The sequence below is a fragment of the Triturus cristatus genome, chromosome 4_2 (assembly GCF_964204655.1).
Source record: "Triturus cristatus chromosome 4_2, aTriCri1.1, whole genome shotgun sequence".
Taxonomy (NCBI): Eukaryota; Metazoa; Chordata; class Amphibia; order Caudata; family Salamandridae; genus Triturus; species Triturus cristatus.
In genome coordinates, this window is record NC_140586.1 from 67,626,546 (window position 1) to 67,651,456 (window position 24,911).

Here is a 24,911-nt window from a genome sequence, read left to right on the forward strand (position 1 = left end):
AAATTGTGGGAACCCTGTACAAATTCCCCACTGTCAGAATAAAAATAGGCAACATGGTCACAGACCCGATTAGAATATCCAGGGGCACAAGACAGGGATGCCAGTTGTCTAGATGCATCTGGCCTGTGCAATACAGGAGTGCCATGGTAACAGGGGAATCCGCTTTCTGGGATATGAGCTGATTATCTCTACTTATGCTGATGACACGTTGCTATCTGTTAGAGAAACCGAGCTTAATATGTCACCAATATTATGCGAAGTAGTTACATTCGGAACGATGTCAGGGCTGAAAGTTAACTGGACCAAATCGATCGTATTCCCCCTTACACCGGCTACCACCCCCTTCACTCCTGAATATCCACTGAAGTGGACTACAGACCCAGTGCGCTACCTAGGAATTAAGATTCACACAGACTCTGACGTGGTGATGAGGGAAAACTATGGTGTTGCAATTAACAGACTGGAGGACGATATAGACAGATGGGTCCGGCTCCCATTGTCGCTGGCAGGAAGGATCTCGATCATGAAAATGGTGATCCTACCCTGTTTTCTGTTCTTATTTGCCAATATCCCTATGGTCCAGCCAAAATCTTACTTCCGCTCGCTAAAAACGTTGCTAATTAAACTAGCCTGGGCTGGGACACACGCTGGGATGAAGTGGGACATTCTCGCGCTCCCATATCACTTGGGAGGCTTAGGCGCCCCGGACCTGTACCTATACTATAGGGCGGTGCAAAGCGCGCATGCCCACTACTGGATACATGGACCCCCTGACACCCCCCATATACAAATAGAAATAACTGTAGCCGCACCTTCCCCACTGCCAACCCTCCTATTCAACGCCCCTGACCGGAGAACGGGCATACTGGACTCAATTAATACAATTGTGCATGCCTGGCAGCACCTCCTGAAATTACAAGCCGGAGCTATCCTGTACTCCACACTGGCCCCTCTGGACTGGTTTTCCTGGCTTCCGTTGTGCAACGACAGGGGAGTAACTTGTGCATTAAGCGCACCAAACATCCTGACGATAGGGGATATGTTCTCAGAGGGCATAGTGAAAAAGTGGGATGAGGTGGAGACAACGGAATGTAACGCCTCGTAACTCACCAGATTTCAATATCGCAGAACACGACATGCGATTTGGAAATACTAGGCAGTGACCTCGCTGAGCCACCAGAAGTAGCCGCACTCACTTATATAACCAAAACTAGCTCCCCGGTTAAGACAGTATCTGACATCCACAAACAGACTCAGGGGTATAGGGCAAATCACTACACTAAGGCCCGCCTGGCATGGCAGGCAGACCTGGGAACAGATATTGATGACATAACGTGGAGGTACTGTTGCGAAAACACGAAAAGAATCTCACTGAATGGTAGACATAGGCTGGTCCATTTTAAATTTCTAAACAGAGTCTATTACACACCTGAGAGGTTGCACAGGTATGGGCTACGGGACTCAACTGATTGTGATCGCTGTGGGGCACAAGGGGCGGACTTCTTTCACCTGGCCTGGCTATGTCCTGGGATAGCTGGCTTCTGGGCATTGATTTTTAAAAACCTGGGGAATATTATCGATGCGACGCTAGCATCAGATCCCATGCTGGCCCTATTGGGGTATTCCAAGCAAGTGCCAAAAGCGATCAGACGTCTGGTCGATATGGCGCTAATAGTAGCTGAATGCAGGGTGGCAATTTCTTGGTCCCGCGGCCCAATACCCACTGTTGAGAGCTGGTCAAGAGACATGGTGTACTGTAGTACGCAAACGGAAAATTTCAATGAGATCCTGCCCCCGTACAGCCGTCCGAACAACTTCTGGGGTCTGTACAAAACGTACCTGCTCACCAAAGATGAAGAGCAGACGAACTTGGGCGTACATGCACAAGGATAGAGGGAGACACGTTGGGGTTCCACCGAGGGTGGAATCCAAAAGTCCCTACAAAATAATTATGACCTGAACGCGCAATAGAGGCTTTGAGAGGTGTTAATAGAGAGGTACGGGGAAAAATGTGCGATCGTAAAACCCGTAATGTTAACACAAGTTTGTGATAAATGCTATAACTGGTTATTAGGCTGCGGAAACTATACAACTGTCACTAGTTTACATGACTGCTGTTCTGAAGGCTCAACACGCAGACAGATCCCTGAATTTTGTATGTATGCAGGCTGACTCTGTGTTCCCATGTCATTTACAAAATGTTAATAAAGTTTTTAAAAAAAAGAAAATAATGGTATCTCAGCACAGGGGATTGCCAATGCAAGTGCATGATACTAGGCTGACTTCTATAAGCCTGTCCACTTGCTGGCACAACCCAGATAAGAGACTACGTAGATGGGGTGACAGCCGCAAATCTGATGCAAGACGTCTGACTGACCCCAGAGGAGCAAATTATTCTATTGGAAGTTGTGGCTGACATAGGCAAGCAAAAACTAGGGAAAGCCCCTGGCACTAATGGAATACCAGCAGAGCTCTTTAAGAGAAACACTGGACTTCTGGACCCACACTTATTCATTTGATCTCTGCAGTGCTACAATAGTGGTGATTCATAAGTCTGGGAAACCTGCAATAAATGCAGCTCCTACCACCGAATTTCACTTAATTTCACTTTTAAATATTGAATCAAACATTTTGGCCACAGTCCTCATCAGCCAAAACCGGTTGCAGAATGCTTGTTTCAGGTTCAGGGAGGACCCGGCTTGGCAGTTCAGGCTGTGCTGTTCCCATGAGGAGCAGGGTCAAGATTGATTTGCATATGGCTGGGTCCAAACTGGGGTGGTGTAGGGAGCAAAATAACAATGGATTTAACCCAGATCTCTTGACTGGGGGAGAATGTTTGATTTATTCAGAATTCCATCCATCATTTGTTGCTGTAGCACTTTTAGAAACCTGGCATTTTCCTGCCCTTTGTGCCTGCAGTCTCCCTTAGATCACATGACTGGGTGTAGCTGACAGACTTTGTGAATTCCCTCCAGACAGTCACACAATAGTCAAATTAGCTGAGCCTTAATGGGCCATCAACTGTCAGGTGGGGGATAAGTTGGGCACAGCCCCACTTGCACCTGAATAGGCTGTGGCCTGTCTCCTCACAGGCCTGGTGACTCTGTATTGTCACTGCAGCCAGGTTGGAACCAGGGAAGTCAGGAAATTCCAAGAACTTCAAAGAAGCTTTCCAGGAACTTCTTCCACATTCCAGGAAAAGGGCACCAGAGTATTAAAATTGGACCTTCAGACCCACTCTTCAGTTCACTAGTGAACCTGTAGAAGGGCTCTCCGAGGACTGTCTGCTGCTGTGAACTTCTGTGCACTCCACCAGACTAATGCTGTACCTGGAAGAGCTGCTTTGCTCCCTAGAGCTTGCCTTAAACGCTCAGGGGCCAGCCCTGCTGTTAAGCCCTGAATTTTCACCTGCAGCCAAGATTGCCAGAAGTGACTCCAAGAGCTAGTTCGCTGGTCTTCTGTTCAAAGTCACAGGGACATAACAGACTGCCATCAACTTGCACCTGCACCTGGACCCAACCGGTGTGAGTCCTGAGTCCCCAAGAGCTCTCCATCCACTCCTGGACCCTTGGTTGTGATTCTAAAAGTGCCTGGATGGTCATTTTCCAAAACTGAGGACTTAGACAAAATCTGGCCCTAAAGTACTCTGACAACCAGGAGGAGAAAGGGACCAACCTGCTTGCCTATCCGCCCGAGGTGTATCGCTGGTCCGATTGACTTCGAAGCTTCTCCCACTACATTCTTCTCGGCAGCAGCAAATCACTTTCTGCAGTCCTTCGCCAAAGGGGTATCCAACCTCATGACACTGCCTTTGGCCACACAGCCTCCTGCTTTGTCCAGCTGGAGATTTTCGTCTTCCATCTCAATGGCTAAGTCTGAAGGTAAAAATCTTCACTATGGTTTCGCTATACGGCTATCCGATGACGAAGCTCCTTCCTCTGGCACTTCTGAAGCCTTGCCCCGCTAAACTTCTTCCTCCTCAGACACTTTTTCTTCAAAAATGTTCTCCCTTCAAAAGTAAGTACTGGCTGTGCCCAATCCACTTAATGTATCTAATCCGCGCCCAGTCACCTTAACTTTTGACTTTGACCCGGTCTAGCGCACCCAGATGTCTGTGGTTTGCACTTTCATCTTTTAGGCTCTATTTACAGTTTATTCTTTAAAAATCCATAGCTCATGTTCTACTGATTGGATGTTTATGGTTTTGGTGTCAAATCATTTATTAAAATGCACTATATGTTTCTAAATTGGTTTGGGATTTTTATTGTGTTGTGTTTTCACTCTATTACTGTTTGTGTGCTGCATACATTCCTTACACATTGCCTCTAAGTTAAGCCTGACAGCTTTTTATGCCAAGATACCCAGGGTTAAGCACAGCTTAATTCAGTGACTTTTTGTGGTGCACCCTGCAGGGGATTATTGCTGTTGCTTGATCATAGCTCATACCCCAGTCAGCTAACAACTCAATTTCTCACAGGTAGTAATGGGTTATAAAGTCTAGACATTACTGTGGAGTTGAATGCTGCATGTCCCACCCTCCTTCGAGCTGTCAATCAGGCTTAATAAGTGCCTCTCACTCTTTTATTGATAAAACTTTTTTCAGTGAGTTGTTGTTAACTGTGGCTTATGGCACTCCAGCAACATTTAATATTTCGCAAAATGTACTTACGCTGCCAAATTGTATCTTTGCCGGTTGGGGACCACCTCTCGTATGGTAGGGGAGGGTTTCTTTGTAGGGGTGTAGCTGTTTCGCGTTGTATTTGGTGCTATCGCAGTGTTTGCAGGTTTTTTTGCAGTGCATGACCAATCTTGAAAGGACGTCTTTCCTGCCAGGATCCTGCACTGGTCTCTCTCAGATCCATCCACTTGCCTGCTCCTCTGGCCCTACACACTATAGGCCCAGCGCATGCACCACTCGCTGTGCATTCTCTCAATGTGGTGGTCGCCACCACCTTGGCCATGTCTCCAGAGGTTGGCATTGGGCCTGCAGATGAGCACCTACTCCCTTGGACCCCTGCAGCCGCTGACTACAGCACCGCCTGGACCTCGGGTCTGTCCGCACCCAAGCCCCAGCTCATGCCCCAATTCTCTCTCAAGCCTGGGCGAGCCCAACGCAGGCTAGATTTGACACACACCCAAGCACAAATGCACAGTGACAACCTCTTGGTGCCCAACTCACATTCAAGGCACAAAGAGTCCTGATTCTCAAAATTCTGTTGATAATGTACTCACTTAGATTTTGTCCTATATCTGGAGTAAATGCCTGACTTTTCCAAAGCTCACAAAGGATTCCAGGAGTGCTTCTGGCAAGCTGAAACAGTTGAAGTTTTCCCAGAACTAGAATTCTTTTGTGAATTCTACTTGGTGTAACTTTACTCAATGGACAAACCAGAGACCAAGTGCAATAGAGCACACTATTGTTTTCCTTTTTTCTCCACGTGTAACATTTCCCCCCTATACCCAACCCATTTCAGGGGTTTTCATTCAATTTTCCTTAAATGGATCCCGATTTACTTTTTCCGTAGACAGGACTGAAATTTGCACTATGTTCAGGGTGGGGATGGGATTTACAAAGGTTTGTGAATATCAACTAGTATGCACATTTGTGGGTGCTTGCAAAACATGTACTGATACGTCTGATACAAGTATAAATTTTAGTTCTGTGAATCCTATATTTGAAATTTTACCCATAAAACTGGCCATTGAATGGCCATCTTGGACAACTTCTTGTAGATTTTGAGCATTTTTTACAGATACAAAACAACATATATATCTTGGCTTTTCAGCACTCACACGTCTGTGTAATCATTTCCACTTCTAATCTTCCTAAATACTGGGCATGGAGTAGGACAGTAATTCTTAACCTTGTGGCTTCTGGGGATCCCCAATTGATCATTACTGGAACCCGGCTCTACCACCCCCTTCCCCCCCTCCCTCCACCCGATCATCATTTTTGGAATCTGGGGACCCCCCACTTATTCATGACTGCTAGCCAAGGGCCACAGCCAGCACTGTCGATGATTTGAACTGCAAAACAATACACATAAAATACAGAACAACATTTTCAAACAAATACAAATGATGAAATTGTATTTAATTTGCAAACACATATAAATGGGGGAAAAAACAACATTTTAATTTTAATATGAAGGTTGGAGATTTCTAAATTCAATTGAGCCCACTCTTCATCCGTACTATATTGTGTTTAATGCACTCGCACTGCTCCCTCAAATCAATCTGAAGATAGTAATTTAATTTTTAGTCTCCAATTTCAAATTCCTTCACATTTACAGTATGTTTTAAAATGTTAATTTGTACATTTAGCTTCTTTATTCATATACACTTTATTAATCTGTGAATATTATTCAATTTTCTAAAGTAGTTGCGGCATCGATGAGAAATCTTTGCAGACTCCCAGGGGTCCTCGGACCACAAGTTGGGAACCACTGGTGTAGGACAAATTTCTTATTTTCCGTTTTCAAATTGCAAATTAGGCTAAAAATTCCCAAAATTGGCTGATTTCCCAGAAAACCAATAAGGGTGTGATGTTTACTGAACTGAAGTTTTTCAGTCTTTTAAACTAATCAATAATTCTGGGAATTTTTTTGTTATTCTCTTTGTATATTTTAATTCAATTCATAATTATTTTTAGTTGCAAATGTATTTCTTTTTCGAGTTGTTTTTGCTCTTTTTTTCATGCCTTTTTTTGCGGTGAAAAAGGCATAATTGCTGTTTACTACAGGGTGAATTTCAGAGCACAATTTGCTACATCTGCTTTGGGTGAACTGCACTTGTTCATCCATAGAGAATAAACAGCTCTGTATAACTGGTCTGAACACTGCTAACAATCACTAACATAGGCATTTTAGAATGTTTCTTTATTTGATGATGTCTGCTTGGTTTATGAGATCTAGTGTGACATCATTTACCCTCAGGGTCCCTTTAGTTCGGAGGTCATCAAGAACATTTCTTGAACCTTCTTGTCAGTCTGACCTAAAAAAGGAGTTGATTGGAGACCATGCCTTCTAGGTGACAACCAACGAAGTTGGGGAAATCTTTGCCCGTACAGATCAGTAATACTTCAAGCCGTCTAAAATATCACAAGGTCCTAAATACATGGCCCTTTTCTGAAGTTCAACGTCGGCCCGAACACCCAACTCAGATAATTCCATCAGCCCATTATCTTGGTTTAAGGGCGCTCTTTAAAAGCTTAAAACATGTCATAAGTCCTCCAGGGCACCTCTCTCCTACCCACTACCATTGCAATATTTAAATCCCAGACGCCCTTCCCCTTACCCAGGAGCATCACTTGTACCCAATGTCCCCAGAACCCGAAGCCATCTCAGTTGCCTTCCCTTTTGTGTTCTAATTCTGCCCTTGTGTCTCGTTGGTTGCTAGAAGATACCAAGCTGATCTCCACGACCGTACGTGAGCAGAAAGTGGAGTGTATGATGGAGGAGAAGATCCAGGAGGTGTGGAGTGCGATGATGAGGGAGCTGACCAACCTGAAGGACTACATCAAGCAGTGGGCCGAAAGTGAGCAGTGCAACCGCAACGAGGCGATTGACGCTCTGTCACGGGAGCTGCAGGAGAGGTGAAGATCTGGTGGTTCAACAGTAGGATTTAGCTTTGGTGCCACCTGTGTCTCCGCTTTGGGTATTTGTTGACATATTTACTCCAGCTGTGGGGGCTAAAGGTTCCTTAGTGTTGTTGGCATGGTGGGGCACAGACAGGGTAGGGTTGGGCAGGAGTAGGTACTGAGGTGTCACATGTCAAGGAGATGGGTTCAGTCAGGTGGGAATCTGGAGTGGTGGTTCTTCACCCGAATCTCAGTAAGAATGGCCAAGAAAGTACATAAGGCAGGATTAACAGAGAATGAAGGAAAGAGTAAAGGAGCTGTCTGACCCAATTTCCATTCCATAAATCTCGCACCTATCTCAGCTACTGCGCCAGTGGCCATCAAATGCTTTTTCCAGTTACTTGTTACTTCACCTTTCAGCCTTCTGACCTCTTAGCTGCTCCTTATGTAGATTGCCATCACTTCACACCTATGGGACCTATGGGTCTCATATCCAGATAACCATGCCTCATACCTCTCGGGGGATCAAAGATGTGGGTAGATCCTATATCTAGATCACTATTTTTTCCCACCTGTGGACAGACCCCTTATGCATATTCCAATACTTGGCACACTGAGGCGATCTCTTATGGAGCTTATTATCATTTCATTAGTGGGTATCCAGAATGCCATCCTTTATATCACAGCAAACACAAGGAGATGATGGACGGAGCGCTGACACTTTTCAGACACTCACCCCCAGTCACAGATCTGGGTTGAATCCATCATCGTTCTTTAGCTCACTTCACCACCCCAGTTCAGACACAGCCATATGCAAATCAGTCTTGACCCTGTGCCTCATGGGAACAGTCCAGACCAAACTGCCAAGCCATGTCTTCCCTGGACCGGAAGCAAGCATCCTGGGACCGGTTTTGGGCTAACAGCCCTCATCAGCCAGGCTAGCTTGAATCCAGTGACAAAGTGATCAAGGGACCTACGTCTGGGCATACCCTGCCAACTTTGGGAGAACAAAGCAAACACAAGAAGATGATGGACGGAGCGCTGACACTTTTTTCAGACACTCCCCCCAGTCACAGATCTGGGTTGAATCCATCATCGTTCTTTAGCTCACTATGCCACCCCAGTTCAGATACAGCCATATGTAAATCAGTCTTGACCCTGTGCCTCATGGGAACAGTCCAGACCAAACTACCAAGCCATGTCTTCCCTGGACCGGAAACAAGCATCCTGGGACCGGTTTCGGGCTAACAGCCCTCATCAGCCAGGTTAGCTTGAATCCAGTGGCAAAGTGAGCAAGGGAACCACGTCTGGGCATACCCTGCCAAATTAGGGTGAACGAAGCAAACACAAGGAGATGATGGACGGAGCGCTGACACTTTTCAGACACTCACCCCCAGTCACAGATCTGGGTTGAATCCATCATCGTTCTTTAGCTCACTTCACCACCCCAGTTCAGACACAGCCATATGCAAATCAGTCTTGACCCTGTGCCTCATGGGAACAGTCCAGACCGAACTGCCAAGCCATGTCTTCCCTGGACCGGAAGCAAGCATCCTGGGACCGGTTTTGGGCTAACAGCCCTCGTCAGCCAGGCTAGCTTGAATCCAGTGACAAAGTGATCAAGGGACCCACGTCTGGGCATACCCTGCCAACTTTGGGCGAACAAAGCAAACACAAGAAGATGATGGACGGAGCGCTGACACTTTTTTCAGACACTCACCCCCAGTCACAGATCTGGGTTGAATACATCATCGTTCTTTAGCTCACTATGCCACCCCAGTTCAGATACAGCCATATGTAAATCAGTCTTGACCCTGTGCGTCATGGGAACAGTCCAGACCGAACTGCCAAGCCATGTCTTTCCTAGTCCGGAAACAAGCATCCTGGGACCGGTTTCGTCCATAAATTGTGTGTCTTTTGCTTTCTCGCCCTATGTGCGCCGGGTATGCCCAGACGTGGGTCCCGGGCTGACTGTCCCACTGCATTCAAACTATCCTGGCTGAAGAGGGGTGAAACCCCAAAACCGGTCCTAGGATGCTTGTTTACGGTCCAGGGAGGACCTGGCTTGGCAGTCCGGGCTGGACTGTTCCCATGAGGCACAGGGTCAAGACTGATTTGCATATGGCCAGGTCTAAACTGGGGTGGCATGGTGAGCAAAAGAATGATGGATTTAACCCAGATCTCTTGACTTGGGGTGAATGTTTTGATTTGTTCTGCATTCAGTCCATCAATTGTGCGTCTTTTGCATCCTTTATATCACAGCCAGATCTGTCTAAAGGTCCTGGTTACACCTGCTTGATATTGAACTCAGGTTTCCTTTCCATTAAGGAGGGGCATAGTGTATTGGTTACAGTGTCACTGGTGACTCCAGGAGGCCTTGGTTCCTAGCCTGGTTTTACAGCACAAAAACATCCTGTGATCCTGGGTATTCAATCTATTTCCTGCTCCCTACGTCACAGATGTGCCAAAAGTTTGAGTATTAGACACGGACTGATGGGAGGTATTAGCGGCCATATAAGTACCTGGACAGCAACCCATTTGCAGAGAAGGCACTGTCCTGGTCAGGCACATAACCCTCTGACACATTATCAGACTCTACCGGCGCATGTGCCTGTCACCAGGCTTACTAGCCGAAAAGGTATATTTGAAATTCATGAAGTTTCTGGATGTCTTCCCTTCTCTGTCAACAGCAAGACCTTCCTGTGGAAGGAGGTGGAGAACCTGCGGGCCGACCTCGAAGACGTGCAGTCCAGACTGGGTGAGTGTTCACTCTACTGTCAACAACAAACAGGAGTAAGACAAGGGGCTCAGAGATCTGCTGCCCTGGGGTGCAAGAGAAAAGAAACATCCTGTCGCCTTGGACTAGCAAACCGTCTGGAAATCGATAACCAAATGCAGGTGCCTAGGAGAGACCTAGAGCACAGTTCTGAGCATTTCACTCATTCCATCAGCACTTCATTCACCCATTCACTCACTTGCTGGGTCGGATAGGCTTATAGGGCATTCAGGCAGTGCCCGAAGGACTCGTTTGACAGGTCAGTGTGTGGGCCATTTTTTGGCCATTTGTGGGCCTGTTTTATGGTCTGGTGGACAGGTTTTTTTATTGTTGATTTCCCTTATATTACAACAAACATTGCTTGCAGCAAGCTTAAATCTTCTTCCATATCTTGCATAAAAGTATATAGCCTGTCTTTACAAGTTCAAAACTGTCATGACTTTCCAAACATGGACCACTTTTTTAGGTTTCTAATTCACTGATGGGGGCCACTTTCATTTTGGTGGCTGGGGATATTTTCTGTCCAAGTCCAACTCTGCTCGCTTGTTGATTCATCCATTCCTTTATCCACACATTGTTGATTTAGCCTAAGAATGCAGGCTTTTCATCCATTAAAGCCTGTTGGCCTTGGGAATTGTTATTATAGACCAACACCAAACCCATTCATTTGCTTATTTAATCATTCATTCATTTGATCATTCACATTTCACTAATATGCTCAATCATGGACATTTTAGTACTTTGATTATTAACCCACTGACGTGTTAATTCTTTCACCCACTCACACCCCACCTTCTTAGTTATTCACTTCACCTTCCACTCATTCATTCATTAATAAATAACTAAATCACCCATTCACTCAATCAAATGTTTGTTTATGTACCCATGAAGTAAATCATTGCCTGTTCTTGTGCCAGTCACGTACCCCTTTATACACTAATTCGTACATTCTTACATTTAGTCAATTATTCGCCCATTCATTTATTTATCCATTCAGCAATTTGCTATTAATTTTAATACCTGTCCAATCGCTCATTCATTTATCCAACCACACAATTATTTGCTGAGCCACTCTATTTATTTATTTACCCATATATACATCTATTCAACCATCCATCCACTCCTTTACAGGTTCAGCCATTCACCCTTTTAATTATTCAATTCAGTCAGTCACATATTGACTACTCATTTGCTCATTCATGTACTCACTAACACTACTATTTTCACACACTCAATTACCGTCCAATGTATTGTCCTGATCAGTCACTCATTCGTGTACTCATTTTGCCATTCATTAGTTCATTTATTTATGCTTTGTCATTCACTCGCACACTCATTTGTTCACTCAATCATTCCTTCACCCATTTATGTATTCCTTCTCTTATCCATTCACTCATTAATTCACACCGAAGTTGTGCAGATGCACATTTCCCACGGTCCACTTTTTATTTTTTAATTTTTTTTTACAACATCTGAAATTGATTCCTACCTGGGTTTAGAGGTCCAATGAGGATAACTGACAGCACAAACGTGAGCATGATGACTGCAGTGTGATCGTATCCTGTTATCAGTCACTGCACCTAAACCTATTGTGAAGAAGAAATTGAGTGCAAATGCCCAATGTTCATTTATTGTGTCTGGTTCTAAGAGTGTGGATTGCCAGTGTGGGAAGTGCTTTGGTACCTTGAGTGATGATTAATGGGTGCCTTGATCGTTCTGATGTGATTGTATTGCTCTGCTTATTCCTGCAGTGGAAGGAGCTAGAGTGAAGGATAGTGTGCCCATGTGCTTGTGCTCTCTCCTTGATGTGGGAAAAGGGTCCAGTTCTTGTGGGTGGGTATGGTCCCGAGCTACCTGACATCCATATTTTACTTGTATGTGTTATTTTTTCTGTTTGTTTGTTACTGTGATTCTGCATTGGAAGAGCAAGGCACCTTCTTCCTGAATCCCAAGTAATCTTGGACTTTTATTATCTTTGCTGCGAGGGAGTTGGAGAATGCACCTAGAACATCTGGGCTGGGCTGGGTGAGTTGCTCATGGACCTGGGAAACTTGAGATGTCCTCTATTAGTGATAGCGGCCTTCAAAAGTCATGATATGGTTAACCCAACGCACCCCACCTCTCCGGGCGGTTACGTCTATAATTGTCTATGCTGGTTTTTAATGTATGCTGGGTACTGGGTGACATCAGCATCCAGAGGACGCAGTCTGGCCTTTGGCACCAACTAATATGCCCTCTTGGGTTTTGCAGGTTGCCAGGAAACTGAGATTTGCAATCACCACGTTGACATCAAAGCCATAAAGCACATTCAAGCCAAGTGCAGAAAGGTAGGAAGAGCAATACAACCGACAGAGGGTAGTGGAAGCCTCCCTGCAGAGAGAGTAAGAGAGAGAAAGACGAGAGAGACAGAGAGAGAGAGAGAGAGAGAGAGAGAGAGAGAGAGAGAGAGAGAGAGAGAGAGAAAGAGGGATAGAGTCAGTGAGAAAATTTCAACAAAGTCTCTTCCTCAATAGCCCGGTGCTTAGAGAAATTGTCCCAGACCCTTCTCTACAGCATTAGCCATACACGAGCAGCTCTCCAGAGCCCCAGCCTATCCAGACTTAAATATTTCCCCACAGTCCCATCCCAGCCATTTTAAACATCTCACTACACTCCCTGCCAGTTCCTCCCAAAACATCTCACCACAGCCCCAGTTTATCCATTCTTAGACATTTCACTAGAGCTCCATACTATCGATTTTTAAACATTTCCCCACAGCCACAGACTCACCCACCACTCTCCCAGAGCCCCATGCTACTCCTCCCTGAACATCTCCGATCTGTCTAAGGAGGTCTTTCTCAGCACACACCCACATTCAAAGCCTGTCCTCCCTGATGTCCCTAGCGTATTCCTCCTAAAGATCTCTCCAAATCCTCCCTCCCTCCATCCTTAAACATTTCTCTACAGCAATAGCTGCCTCTGCTTGAGCATCCTTCCTTTCCCAGGCCTGTTCCAGGAAACACATACCCTAATAGTGCCAAACACAGTTCAATTGTCACCTGCACGTGGCATGGCTCACACATGACATTACAAAGGACAGCCTGCTCAAAGTAGCTTGACAGTGTCATTCATTTACTTGTAGTTGTTCTTCTGTGAAGTGCATTATGCCCTGTAGCTCAGGCACCAGCAATATTAAGAATACATCACAAAATGCAACCAGGTGAGGCAGACACATCCATGGTGTGCACCGCCTCAGACTATGCCGGTGTACCTCAAGTCACAGTATGTGGTAGCTATGTACCATCACATGCTGTACTGTCTGTCTCTGAACACAACATGCATGAAGTCACATGTAGCCAGCAAACAGCTGCTCCAGGCATCCCCGGTGCAGGCCCTGGTGTCTAGTTTAATGTCGAAGCTGCATCCTTTATCCTATTTTTGTGGTACGCAAGGTACATCCCCACTGCCCTTTGTTACCTGTCTCAAGTCTATGCCTGTACGAATACTGTCCAAAACTGGCTGTATTGGCAAACATGCGTCCTACAGATAATTTGCTGTGACAGCAAATATTTTAGAGAAGGTTGTTTTGGACAAGGGGTCTCCAACCTTTTCAACAATAAGAGGTACTTTGGTTCAATGAAAATCATTGTGAGATACTATTTTTAGTGTTGTAAGAGTGACCACATCAGACAAGATTACTTTAGTGACCACTGTGGGCAGATCACCAGCAATGATCACCTCAGTGCATCAGGAGGGTTGCCAGTAATGTAAAAAAGCTTTGTCAACTTGGGATGCCTTTATATGGGTAATATGTAGCCATTGCTGCAATGCCCCTGGCACCAAGGTTATACTCTTAGTAATAAGGCTCCCCACAGCGATGTGATTTATATCTAAAATACCAGCTTTAAATACATTTTGGAAATTCAACCATTTTTCATCAAACATCTTATGGGTTCTGAAATACACATTTTTGTCTCAAATATAGACTTTTTTAATTTTGGGTATGCATATACCTGAAAGAAACACATAGTGATAGATTTCTTACCTTAGAATTACCCGCAGGCGTCAGACTGGATCTGGAAAGCTTTCATCAGCAGTACCCCTGCGCGTTGGTAGGCATCGTCGTGCGGCTCCGCGTGCGTCGTTGGCGCCGGGATGACGTCGCTGGAGCTACTTAGACGCACCCACGCGTGCTGACGTCAGTTCTTTCTTTTTCCGCGCAAGCAAGCGCAGATCCGGGAAGAGCAAGTACCCCCAGTTACTTTTTGACTGAGTTTTTTCAAGGCCTTTTGTCTCAATTTCTTCAGGTCGATCGACTCCTGGTGTCGTAAGGATGCCCGGCTTTAAGAACTGTGGGGACTGTCACCGCATGATGTTGGTGACGGACTCACACCGCGTGTGTCTCTACTGCCTGGGGCACGGCCACGACTCCAAGTCGTGCCCTGACTGCCGGGCCATGGCGCCAAAAACTTTGCGGGGGCAGTCCTTAAAGTTGCTGGAAGTCCGGCAGTTGGCTCCGTGCCGCTCAAGGTTCCGGTCCAGTGGGAGGTCGAGGGACCGGTCGCAGAGCCGTCACCGTCGTTCCTCTGGATCTAAGTCTTCGCACTCGGGGTCAGGTAAGTCGAAGCATTCCAAAAAGAAGTCGAAGAAGCATCATCGCTCCTCGACTTCCCCTCGCCTGTCGCGCCACGTGGCTGAGGGTGTGGGTGGTGCCACCCCGCGGCTCCGGCGGAGCCTGCGATGTCGCCGCCGGCCTACCCACCCTTTCCGGGTCCGTCGGCAATGCCTGCTCAGGTGCCAGAGTTTCATGCTGCCATGGCCCAACTCTTTGGGCCGTCTGGCCCCGCGGGCCTGACTTAGGGTCCTGTCCTTCCATCACCGGTGGCTCCGGCCCTGGCGGCTCAGCCCCGGCACCGCAGGACCTCCCAGGATCCGGGATCGGACCCCGGTCGATGCCAGTTGACCTATTGACACCTACACTGACGTCGACCCCACCGGCACCCCCTCCGACGTCGCCCGCTCCTCGGGATGACGTTGTCCCCAGTTTCAGCCCTGAACCGGACACGTGCCAGATCGGCGCCGCTCACCGCCAACTACGACGCCGATGGGGATGTTTTTACCCTATGTCCGTCCTCCTTATTTTCAGCCTGTTTCGCAGGCTTCGGAGGAAGGGGAGGACTGGGAGTGGTCTAAGGACCCTCTCACACAACAGTGTGATTATGATCCGGACTGGGTAGAGGATTTGGGGGATGCCAGTGATCTTGACACCTCACCTGACCTTGGCATGCTGTCTCCTCCTACCGTGGCTACAGAGGAGGGAGTCAGTTACGCAGTGGTAGTACGTAGGGCAGCCGAGGCCCTCCATCTCTAACTCCCTACGGTGGCCGTCGGGACTAACCTCCTGACAGAAGTGCTTCAGCCGGCAGCAACCTCTTCGGAGCCCTTGCTGCCTTTTAATGACACACTTTCTGACATCCTTTTGGGCACTTGGTCCAGGCCCAACACAGGGGCTCCTGTGGATAGGAACATGGCCCGCCGCCATCGCCCGGCTCCGGGTGACCCCCTCTTTGTCTCCCAACACCCCACTCCTGAGAGCTTGGTTGTCCAAGCCTCTGCTTCCCAGAGCGCGTTCCCTTCTGCACCTCTGGATAGGGAATTCAAGAAGCTGGAGCAGCTTGGCAAGAAGCTGTTTTTCATCTGCCAGCTTAGGGCTGCGGTCGGTGAACACTGCATGCCTCTTGGGCCATTATTTGCACTCTCTGTGGGATGCGGTTGCGCAGGTGCTGCCCAACTCTCCAGGAGAGACACAGACAGTACTCTATCAAGCTATAGCAGCTGGCAGAGATGCAGCATAGTTCACAATTCGTTGTGGGCTGGATACCGCCAACTCGCTGGGCAGGGCGATTTCCACGACGGTGGCGCTTCGGTGCCACGTCTGGCTGAGGACTCCTGGCCTCTCAGGGGATGTCCTGAACACCTTGATGGACATGCCCTTTGATGGCATTCGCCTTTTTGGCATAAGGCGGATAGTGCGTTGGAGCGTTTTAAGGACTCACGGGCTAGGGCCAAATCCTTGGGCCTGTCAGCCTTTGGCCCTCCTCCGCCTTCCACTTTTCGCTCCTTTCGTGGCCATGGAAGGGGGGCCCCAACACGTTTGTTCCAGAGCCACAGGCCTGCGCAGCAACATCCTCAGCGCGGCCGCGGATGTGGGAACCGTCAAGGCGGTTCTGGGGGCAAGCGGGTGGGTCAGTCCACCTCCACCCCCGCAGCATCCACTGCAAAGCCTTCCTAGTCTGACCTTTCAGGCCCATCAAACGCCAGTGGGCAGCAGAATTCACCATCATCTCCCCCACTGGTGCAACATCGCATCGGACAAGTGGGTAATGCAAATTTTCCGAAGGGGCTATTCCCCCCCCTTCAAGACTTCCCCTCCAGCCATGCCACCTCAGTACCAGCACATGTCGGGGGACCATCTTGCGCTTCTTCAACAGGAAGTCATAGCCCTCTTGGCCAAGGGGGCCATCAAGCACGTTCCACGTTCCAGAAGTAGGTTGTGGTTGTTATTCCCACTACTTTCTGGTCCCAAAGAAGTACAAGGGCCTGCGTACTATCTTAGACCTTCGGAACGTCAATTGCTTCCTCCGGAAGGAGAAGTTGAAGATGCTCACACTTGCTCAGGTCTTGCCCTAGACCCGCAAGACTGGATGGTAGCGTTGGACTTGCAAGATGCTTACTTTCATATCCCCGTCCTGCCGTCCCACCGGCGTTACCTGCGGTTCATGGTAGGCCACGAGCACTTTCAGTTCACAGTGGCCTTTGGCCCTACCAGCACCCCTCGGGTGTTCATGAAAGTAATGGTGGTGGTCGCAGCTCATCTGCGCAGATCGGGGGTTCCAGTCTTCCCCTATCTCGACGACTGGTTGTTGAAGGCGGTCTTGCCCCAGGCAGTCGTCTCCCACCTCCAGACTACGGCCGACCTCTTGCATTTGCTGGGGTTCTCCGTCAACGTGCCAAAGTCGCACCTGATTCCCTCTCAGAAGCTCCTCTTCATCAGAGCAGTTCTAGACTAGGTTCAGTTTCTGGTTTATCCTCCAGAGTAGCGAGTCCGGCATATTCAGGCGATGATTCCGATCTTTCAGCCTCTATCCCGGGTTTCGGTCAGGATGACCCTCTGGCTATTGGGCCTGATAGCCTCCTGCATCCTGTTAGTGGATCATGCCAGATGGCATATGCGGGCTCTACAGTGGGACCTGAAGTTCCAGTGGGCACAGCATCAGGGCAACCTGTCTGATCATGTCCAGATCTCGGAGGGCACTGCACGACAATTGCAGTGGTGGCTCACGAATCTCGATTGGGTCGATGGCAGATGCCTCTCCCTTCCCCAACTGGAACACACAGTTGTGATGGATGCGTCCCTTCTGGGATGAAGCGACCACCTGGGAGAGGTGGAGATCAGAGTACTCTGGTCTCCGGCGGAGTCCCGGCTCCATATCAACCTTCTGGAGCTTCGGGCGATCTGACTTGCACTGAAGGCATTCCTTCCCTCTGTCAAGGGGAGAGTAGTGCAGGTGTTCACAGACAACACCACCGCCATGTGGTACTGCAATAAACAGGGTGGGGTGGGGTCGTGGATCCTATGTCAGGAGGCTCTGCACCTCTGGACATGGCTGGAACATCAGGGCATTTCCCTGGTGGTTCAACACCTGGCAGGTTCTCTGAACACCAGGGCAGACGAACTCAGCAGCCGGTGCATAATGTATCACGAATGGCGTCTGAACTCGGACATGGCGCAAGGTCTCTTTCAGCAGTGGGGCGAGCATTTGTTAGATCTATTTGCCACCGAAGATTACGCGCAATGTCATCAGTTCTGCGCGTTGTAATTTCCAAGGCGGCACTCGCTAGGCGACACTTTTCGTCGCGAGTGGAGTTGCGGTCTACTATACGCCTTTCCGCCTATACCACTTCTATCCAGAGTGCTGAAGAAGATCAAGCGCGACCAGGCCCAAATCATTCTTGTGGCTCCAGACTGGGCTCGAAGAGTATGGTATCCCGAGCTACTTAGCATGGCTATCGATCCCCCAATCCAACTGCCTCTTCGGGAGGATCTTCTGTCGCAACACCAGGGGACGGTCCTCGATCCGAACCTGTCCAGCCTCCACCTCCTTGCGTGGAGATTGAGCGGTGGCAGTTGATGTCTTTTGACCTGCCTCCCGAAGTTAGTGATGTAATCTTGGCAGCCAGGCGTCCCTCCACTAAGACGGTATACGCCTGCAGGTGGAATACGTTTGTGGCATGGTGCACAGCAAAGGCTGTGGATCCCCTTTCTGCTCCTCTTTCAGAGGTCCTTCTATTCCTCCTTTCTTTGGCACAGCAGGGCTCTGCTCTGGGCACTATCAAGGGCTATCTTTCAGCCATTTCAGCCTTTTTACAGCTTCCAGATCAACCTTCCCTTTTCAAGTCCCCGGTTGTAAATAGATTCTTGAAAGGCATTACTCATCTTTTCCCTCCTGTTCCATTCATAATGCCTCAGTGGGACTTGAATCTGGTTCTGACATATCTGAGTGTGCTCCCTTTGAGCCGCTTCACAACTGTCCTCTTAGTCTTCTCACTTTAAAGACAACTTTCTTGGTGACCATCACCTATGCCAGAAGAGTGAGTGAGCTCCAGGCTCTTTCTTCTAAACCTCCTTTTCTCTCTGTCCTTCCGAACAAAGTGGTTCTAATAACTCGTCCATCTTTTCTGCCAAAGGTTGTCACTGCCTTTCATATCGGGCAGACCATCACTTTGCCCACCTTTACGCCTCCGCATCACTCAAAAGAGGAAGAGAAGCTCCACCGTCTGGACCCAAAACGTGCACTTTCATTCTACCTGAACCACACACAACAGTTCTGGGTGGATGACCAGCTCTTTGTTGGCTACGTGGGCGCCAAGAAAGGTCGAGCCGTGCACAAGCGGACCATCTCTCGGTGGGTTGTTCTGTGCATAAAGGCTTGTTATTCTTTGGCTAAAAAGAAGCCTCTGGTGGGGCTGCACGCCCATTCTACCAGGGCGACGGCAGCCACTACTGCTTTGGGACGGGGAGTTCCCTTGCATGACATCTGTCAGGCAGCTACATGGGCATCGCTGCACACGTTTACCAAGCATTACTGCCTGGACAGCCAAGTCCGGAGAGATGGCTTCTTTGGCCGTTCTGTTCTCCAGGACTTTCTGGTGTGATCTTGGTTCGCAGACCCACCACTGGGGTTGGTATCTATTCTAAGGTAAGGAATCTATCACTACGTGTTTCTTTCAGATGCACAAGTTACTTACCTTCGGGAACGATATATCTGCAAGAAACATTAGTAGTGATAGATTCCTTACTGCCCCACCCATCCTCCCCGTTCTGCGAACTGGTTTCTAGGGTTAAAGTCATCCCTTTCAGGGCCCTAGTTTCATGGCACCAGTGGTCAGTTTCTTGCATGGCTCTGCATTCCTGGCGCAGAAAGTCATGTACAGAACTGACATCAGCACGCGTGGGCGCGTCTAAGTAGCTCCAGCGACGTCCGTGCTTAATTTGTGCCGGTGCTTTCCGGTGCTCAGCACCGGCACTTATTTCTCTGGGCTGGGTCTACATACGCAATATCAGCTCACTAATTTCACAAGGTCTCCCCAGTGAAGAGCTGATATTGCACGGTATAGCCATGGCTGCCTGGGTTCAGTGTTGCGTGATTGGGCTGGATTTGTGTGTGAAACATTTAAATTTGTACATTGCGACCGCCCACCTTCTCATAAGGCCCACGGACTGCACGCACACACCGACGGAAATGGCCTGGGGGAGGTCCCTGCCACGTGACTAACAGCGGTCAGAGTAGCACTAGTCCAATACGATGACTGCTTGAAAATAGCCCACCGCCTCCGTCCTTGGCGTTGCATTGTCAAGTGTTTCCTTTCCTCCCAAGTGAGTATCCCCACGTTTGCCCGCCCCAGCATACTGCGCAGCTGCAGTGCAGTACTGTGCTAGTCAATCGACTCAAGATCAAGCAGCATGCAGCAGGCCTATATAAAACCAAAAGGCACTGAGGCCGTAAGTAAATGATTTCATTTTAGTAGTAATGCATGCGCTAGTGTGAAGCAAGTATGCTTACTGTTTAATGGTTGAGATTCGTCACATGCCTGAAAAGTGCAACCTCAAAAGTAACCCATTATAGTTCCCAAAGAAGTGGTTTCTCCAGCAGCGGTAACCACGTTAAAATGTTCCCCCATCTATGCTGGCTCATTCACTGGTTGCGTAGTGACCACAAGGAGGAATAAAACCAACACTCACCGCTGGATCGGTGATAATTCCAACCCGGTCTAAACACGGGTTCAATTCAAAAGGAGAATGTGGAAGTGCCACATGTGATGAAAGGGGAGGACAGGTCTGTCGAACTCCCCGGGTGTATCGAATTCCACAGTGCTGGGCGGATGTTTAAGTTGTCTTGCGGAAAGACCTGTAAAAAAGTACAAACTTACAAAATGTAAGTTGGGGAAAGTTGAGCAGGCAAAGAAAGACATTAGACAAGAGTGGATGGACAGGCAAAGTAAAGAAGATGTGGATACACAGGAATAGAGGCAGAAAAATATGTATTGTTTTGCCAATAATATTTTTGTTAAGAATGTTGATGCCCACTTTGCTCCGGTGAAATGCTGGTTAAAAGTAAACAATGATGCTCATGATGTGGTGTGCTCTGGTTTTGTATGAATCAAAAGTTGATAGCTTAATCAATTGATGGTTTGATGCCCTGGGGGTAATTGTAAGGTAAGTAATCTATCACTACTAATGTTTCTTACAGATATATCGTTACCGAAGGTAAGTAACTTGTGCATTAATTCAAACAAACAAAATCATCAAATTTAGTAAGCTGTTCTGCACACAGGCGAGTGAGGAGAACTGCTCATAGGTAGCTGGAGAGCTACCAGTAGCTCACAAGCTACTTGTTGGAGAACCCTGCTTTGGACTATGTCTGCACCCTTTGAAATTTTGGTTTGGAAACTCTGCAGGCCTGTAGGGTAATCTGGCAGTTTCAAAGGGCTGGTCTCACAGACCAATGTATGTGCTGATTGTTTGACTCAATGTGGGCCTGTTTATGGCTGATTTGTACCTGTTTATTTCTCTGATGTTACCACAACCTGTCTGTAGTACTGAGTTAAGTGCCTGCTCACGGCCTGCGCTCAGCCAACAAAAAACAGACCTTGGTGCTCAGCGTATAGGTTCATTTCTTTCATGAATTGGTGCCAGAACACTGGAACTCTCTTCCAGCTCAAATTTGCTCAATATTTCTGCTCGCATCAATCTAACCTGCTCTCAAAGAACACCCCTTGTACAAAAATCATCGTAGCTACCTTATTGACAAACTAACCTGCCACTATAATTTTGTATGTATTTATATAGGATCATTATATGTACTATTCTCTAGTGTTCCTCATCTACCATACTCAAAGCCATCTCTATATGTCTATCCCAAACCGCAAAGAAGCCCTATGAACTGTTCTCGGTTGCTGTACTCTAACTTTTTCAACATGGTAAAAACAGGTAATTAACCCTCTACGTTAAAACATATAGCTTCCTGCAATCCCATTTACATCTAACTACCAAACTCCAACCTCTCCTGCAGTAGTCAGAAGGGATCGAAATTTAGAAATTTCGAAATTTAGAGGCTGAGCACAGTAATAACAACAAAATAACAAACATGGTTCCATGACAAAATATTGCGCAAAAAAATATCGAGGCACATAAATATTGTGTCAATATTATTGCTTACTTTATTATCATCATCCTATTTTGTCTATAATATCATAGTAGGGAATATTGTCCAAAACATGGTAAGAATATAGATTTTTTACATAAAGATAAATATTAAATATTGTACTAATATTATTATAGTTAAACATAATATAATGTAAACCACATAGTTTTATTAAAATATTTCTCTTTCTCTCTCGCTATACATATATAGTATATAAATCTATACATATATGTGTATATATTACCTACTGGCGGTCGCCAGTAGGTAGATATAGTTGGACCTGTTTTCCATAGGAAATCCGCAACATTCTATTTGGAATAACGTTGGCACCGATTTTCACGGTGATTCGTCAAGCGGGGGCCGAGAAAAAAGGGGGGTCCCAAAACGCGTTTTCCCCATGCATTTTCCCATAGGACCTGTTGACGCAGCTACAGCCTGAACTGCTGAACGGAATTATACCAAATTTGGCAGAGAGGTAGTCCTCAGTTCAGACTCGTGCCTTTTGCTTAAATGGTGTAAATCCGTTTAGTAGTTCCTGAGAAAATCAAAAGTAAAATCATAAATATATCTATGGCCTCGGAGGATCCGCGCACCCTCCCCGCACCCAGCGCGCACCCTGCTGTGCACGAGCTGTATTCTAATTGGCTGTCAACACTCCAGATCAGGAAGTGTTGGCGGCCATTTTGTGCCTCGGTAGAACCGAGGCACAAGAAACCTAAAAAACAAACGCGAAAAACGCAAAAAGGGGGCAGGGTAGAAATACCCTGACCCCCTAGGCCTGCTCAGGGGGTCCCACAAGGACCCCCAGGGCCCAAAAAAGTCGGCGAGATTCGCGCACCCAGCGCGAATTTTGGCCGAAAATATAAAAAAAATTCAGCACTGGCTCCCGCGCTGAATATTCTAATTTGCCCCCAGGGGCCAAATCCCGGGGGCATAATTAAAAAAAAGTGTGGGGGGGTCCCAATCAACCCCACACTGCCCCAGGGACCGTCACCCCGGGGCTAGAAGGTTGTATATGCGGGGGGGCTCACGGCCCCCCCGCAGCCCCGGGGACCACCACCGCCCGGGGCTTCGTTAACATAGGTGGGGGGCTCACAGCCCCCCCCAGCCCCGGGGACCGCCACCCCCCGTGGCAACTTGTACATGTTGGAGGGGGGCCATGCGGCCCCCCTCATGGAGCCTTGTATTGGCCCTGGGGACCGCCACCCCCCAGGGCAGCTCCTGCAGTGTCCCGGGGTGCCCACCCCCGGGACACTGCTGTTTGCAATGACAGGGTGGAAACCTCGCAGCTCCCACCCTGCCATTGCAAACTGCTTTGCTTCATTGAAGCAAGAGCAGGGAATCCTGCTCTCGCTTCAGTGAAGCAAAGCAGATTGCTTTTCCACATGGGGAGCAGCATGTTAGCTGCTCCCCATGTGGAAAAGCAATGCCGGCTCCCGCAGGAGGCGGGGAGCCGGCCGGGACCGTGGGTGGATTGGGGACCCCCCCACGGTCTCCAACGAGAGGCCAGATCCCGGGGGATGGGGTCCCCGGGGCCAGAAGTGGCTCGGGAGGGGGGCCACGTGGCCCCCCTCCCCCATTAAATAAAAAAAAACAATGGCCGGCCCAGGGGGATGGGGTCCCCGGGGCCTTAAAGTGGCCAGAGGAGGGGGGCTACACAGCCCCCCTCCATAATTTTTTTTTTAAAAAGGCCCATGCCCTGGATGATGGGGTTCCCGGAGCAAATTATGGCCTCGGGAGGGGGGCCGTGCGGCCCCCTTCCCGATTTTTTTTTTCATATATAAAAATTGGGGTCAGGCCCTGGGGGATGGGGTCCCCAAGGCCAAAAAAATAGAAAAAGAAGGGGGGCTACACAGCCCCCCTTCTAAAAAAAGGAAGGAAAGAAAAAAACTGATCAGGCTGGAGGCCACGCCCCCTCTTTACACCACTCTGCAAACGCGCCCCCTGGCGCGATTGCAGAGGGGGAACTAATTCCCCTTGAATACTGGGGGTCCCTGGGGGCCAACTAGCCCACCAGGAACCTCCAGTATGCGCCAGGGGGCTGCGTTGCAGAGAGGTGTAATGAGGCCACGCCCCTTTTTACACCTCTCTGCAATGCAGCTCCATGGCGCTTACTGGAGGTACCTGGTGGCCTAGTTGGCCGCTAGGGGACCTCAGGATTCAAGGGGACTTAATCCCCCAACTTAAAACACGCCACGGGGTGCGTTTGCACAGTAGTGAAGGTAGGGGTTGGGGCCTGAGGCGATACTGTGCAAACACAACCCTGTGGCGCGTTTTAAGTTGGGGAATTCATCCTTCTTCAATCGAGAGGTCTCCTAGGGGCCAACTAGCCCACCAGGTACCTCCAGTAAGCGCCACGGAGCTGCGTTGCAGAGTGTTGTAAAGAGGGGCGTGGCCTCTGAACACCTCTCTGCAACGCAGCTCCCTGGCGCATACTGGAGGTACCTGGTGGGCAAGTTGGCTGCCAGGGGACCTCAGGATTCAAGGGGACTTAATCCCCCAACTTAAAACACACCACGGGGCGCATTTGCACAGTGGTGAAGGTAGGGGGCGGGGCCTTAGGTGATATGTGTGCAAACACGCCCTGTGGCGCGTTTTAAGTTGGGGAATTAATTCCTCTTCAATCCGGAGGTCCCCTAGGTGCCAACTAGCCCACCAGGTACCTCCAAGAAGCGCCATGGAGCTGCGTTGCAGAGTGTTGTAAAAAGGGGCATGGCCTCTGAACACCTCTCTGCAACGCAGCTCCCTGACGCATACTGGAGGTACCTGGTGGGCTAGTTGGCCCCCAGTGGACTGCAGGATTGAAGAGGAA

General features: G+C 48.4%; 1 protein-coding gene across 1 annotated transcript in view; it reads left to right on the top strand.

Moving 5' to 3' along the window:
- Positions 1–24,911, top strand: part of LOC146832993 (coiled-coil domain-containing protein 159-like) — a 704,530-nt gene that overhangs the window by 574,145 nt on the left and 105,474 nt on the right. Inside the window, exons 8-10 of the mRNA XM_085599880.1 lie at positions 7,399–7,594; positions 10,270–10,337; positions 12,606–12,682. Of these exons, the coding sequence (XP_085456006.1) occupies positions 7,399–7,594; positions 10,270–10,337; positions 12,606–12,682 (341 nt within the window). The remainder of the gene's footprint in view (positions 1–7,398; positions 7,595–10,269; positions 10,338–12,605; positions 12,683–24,911) is intronic.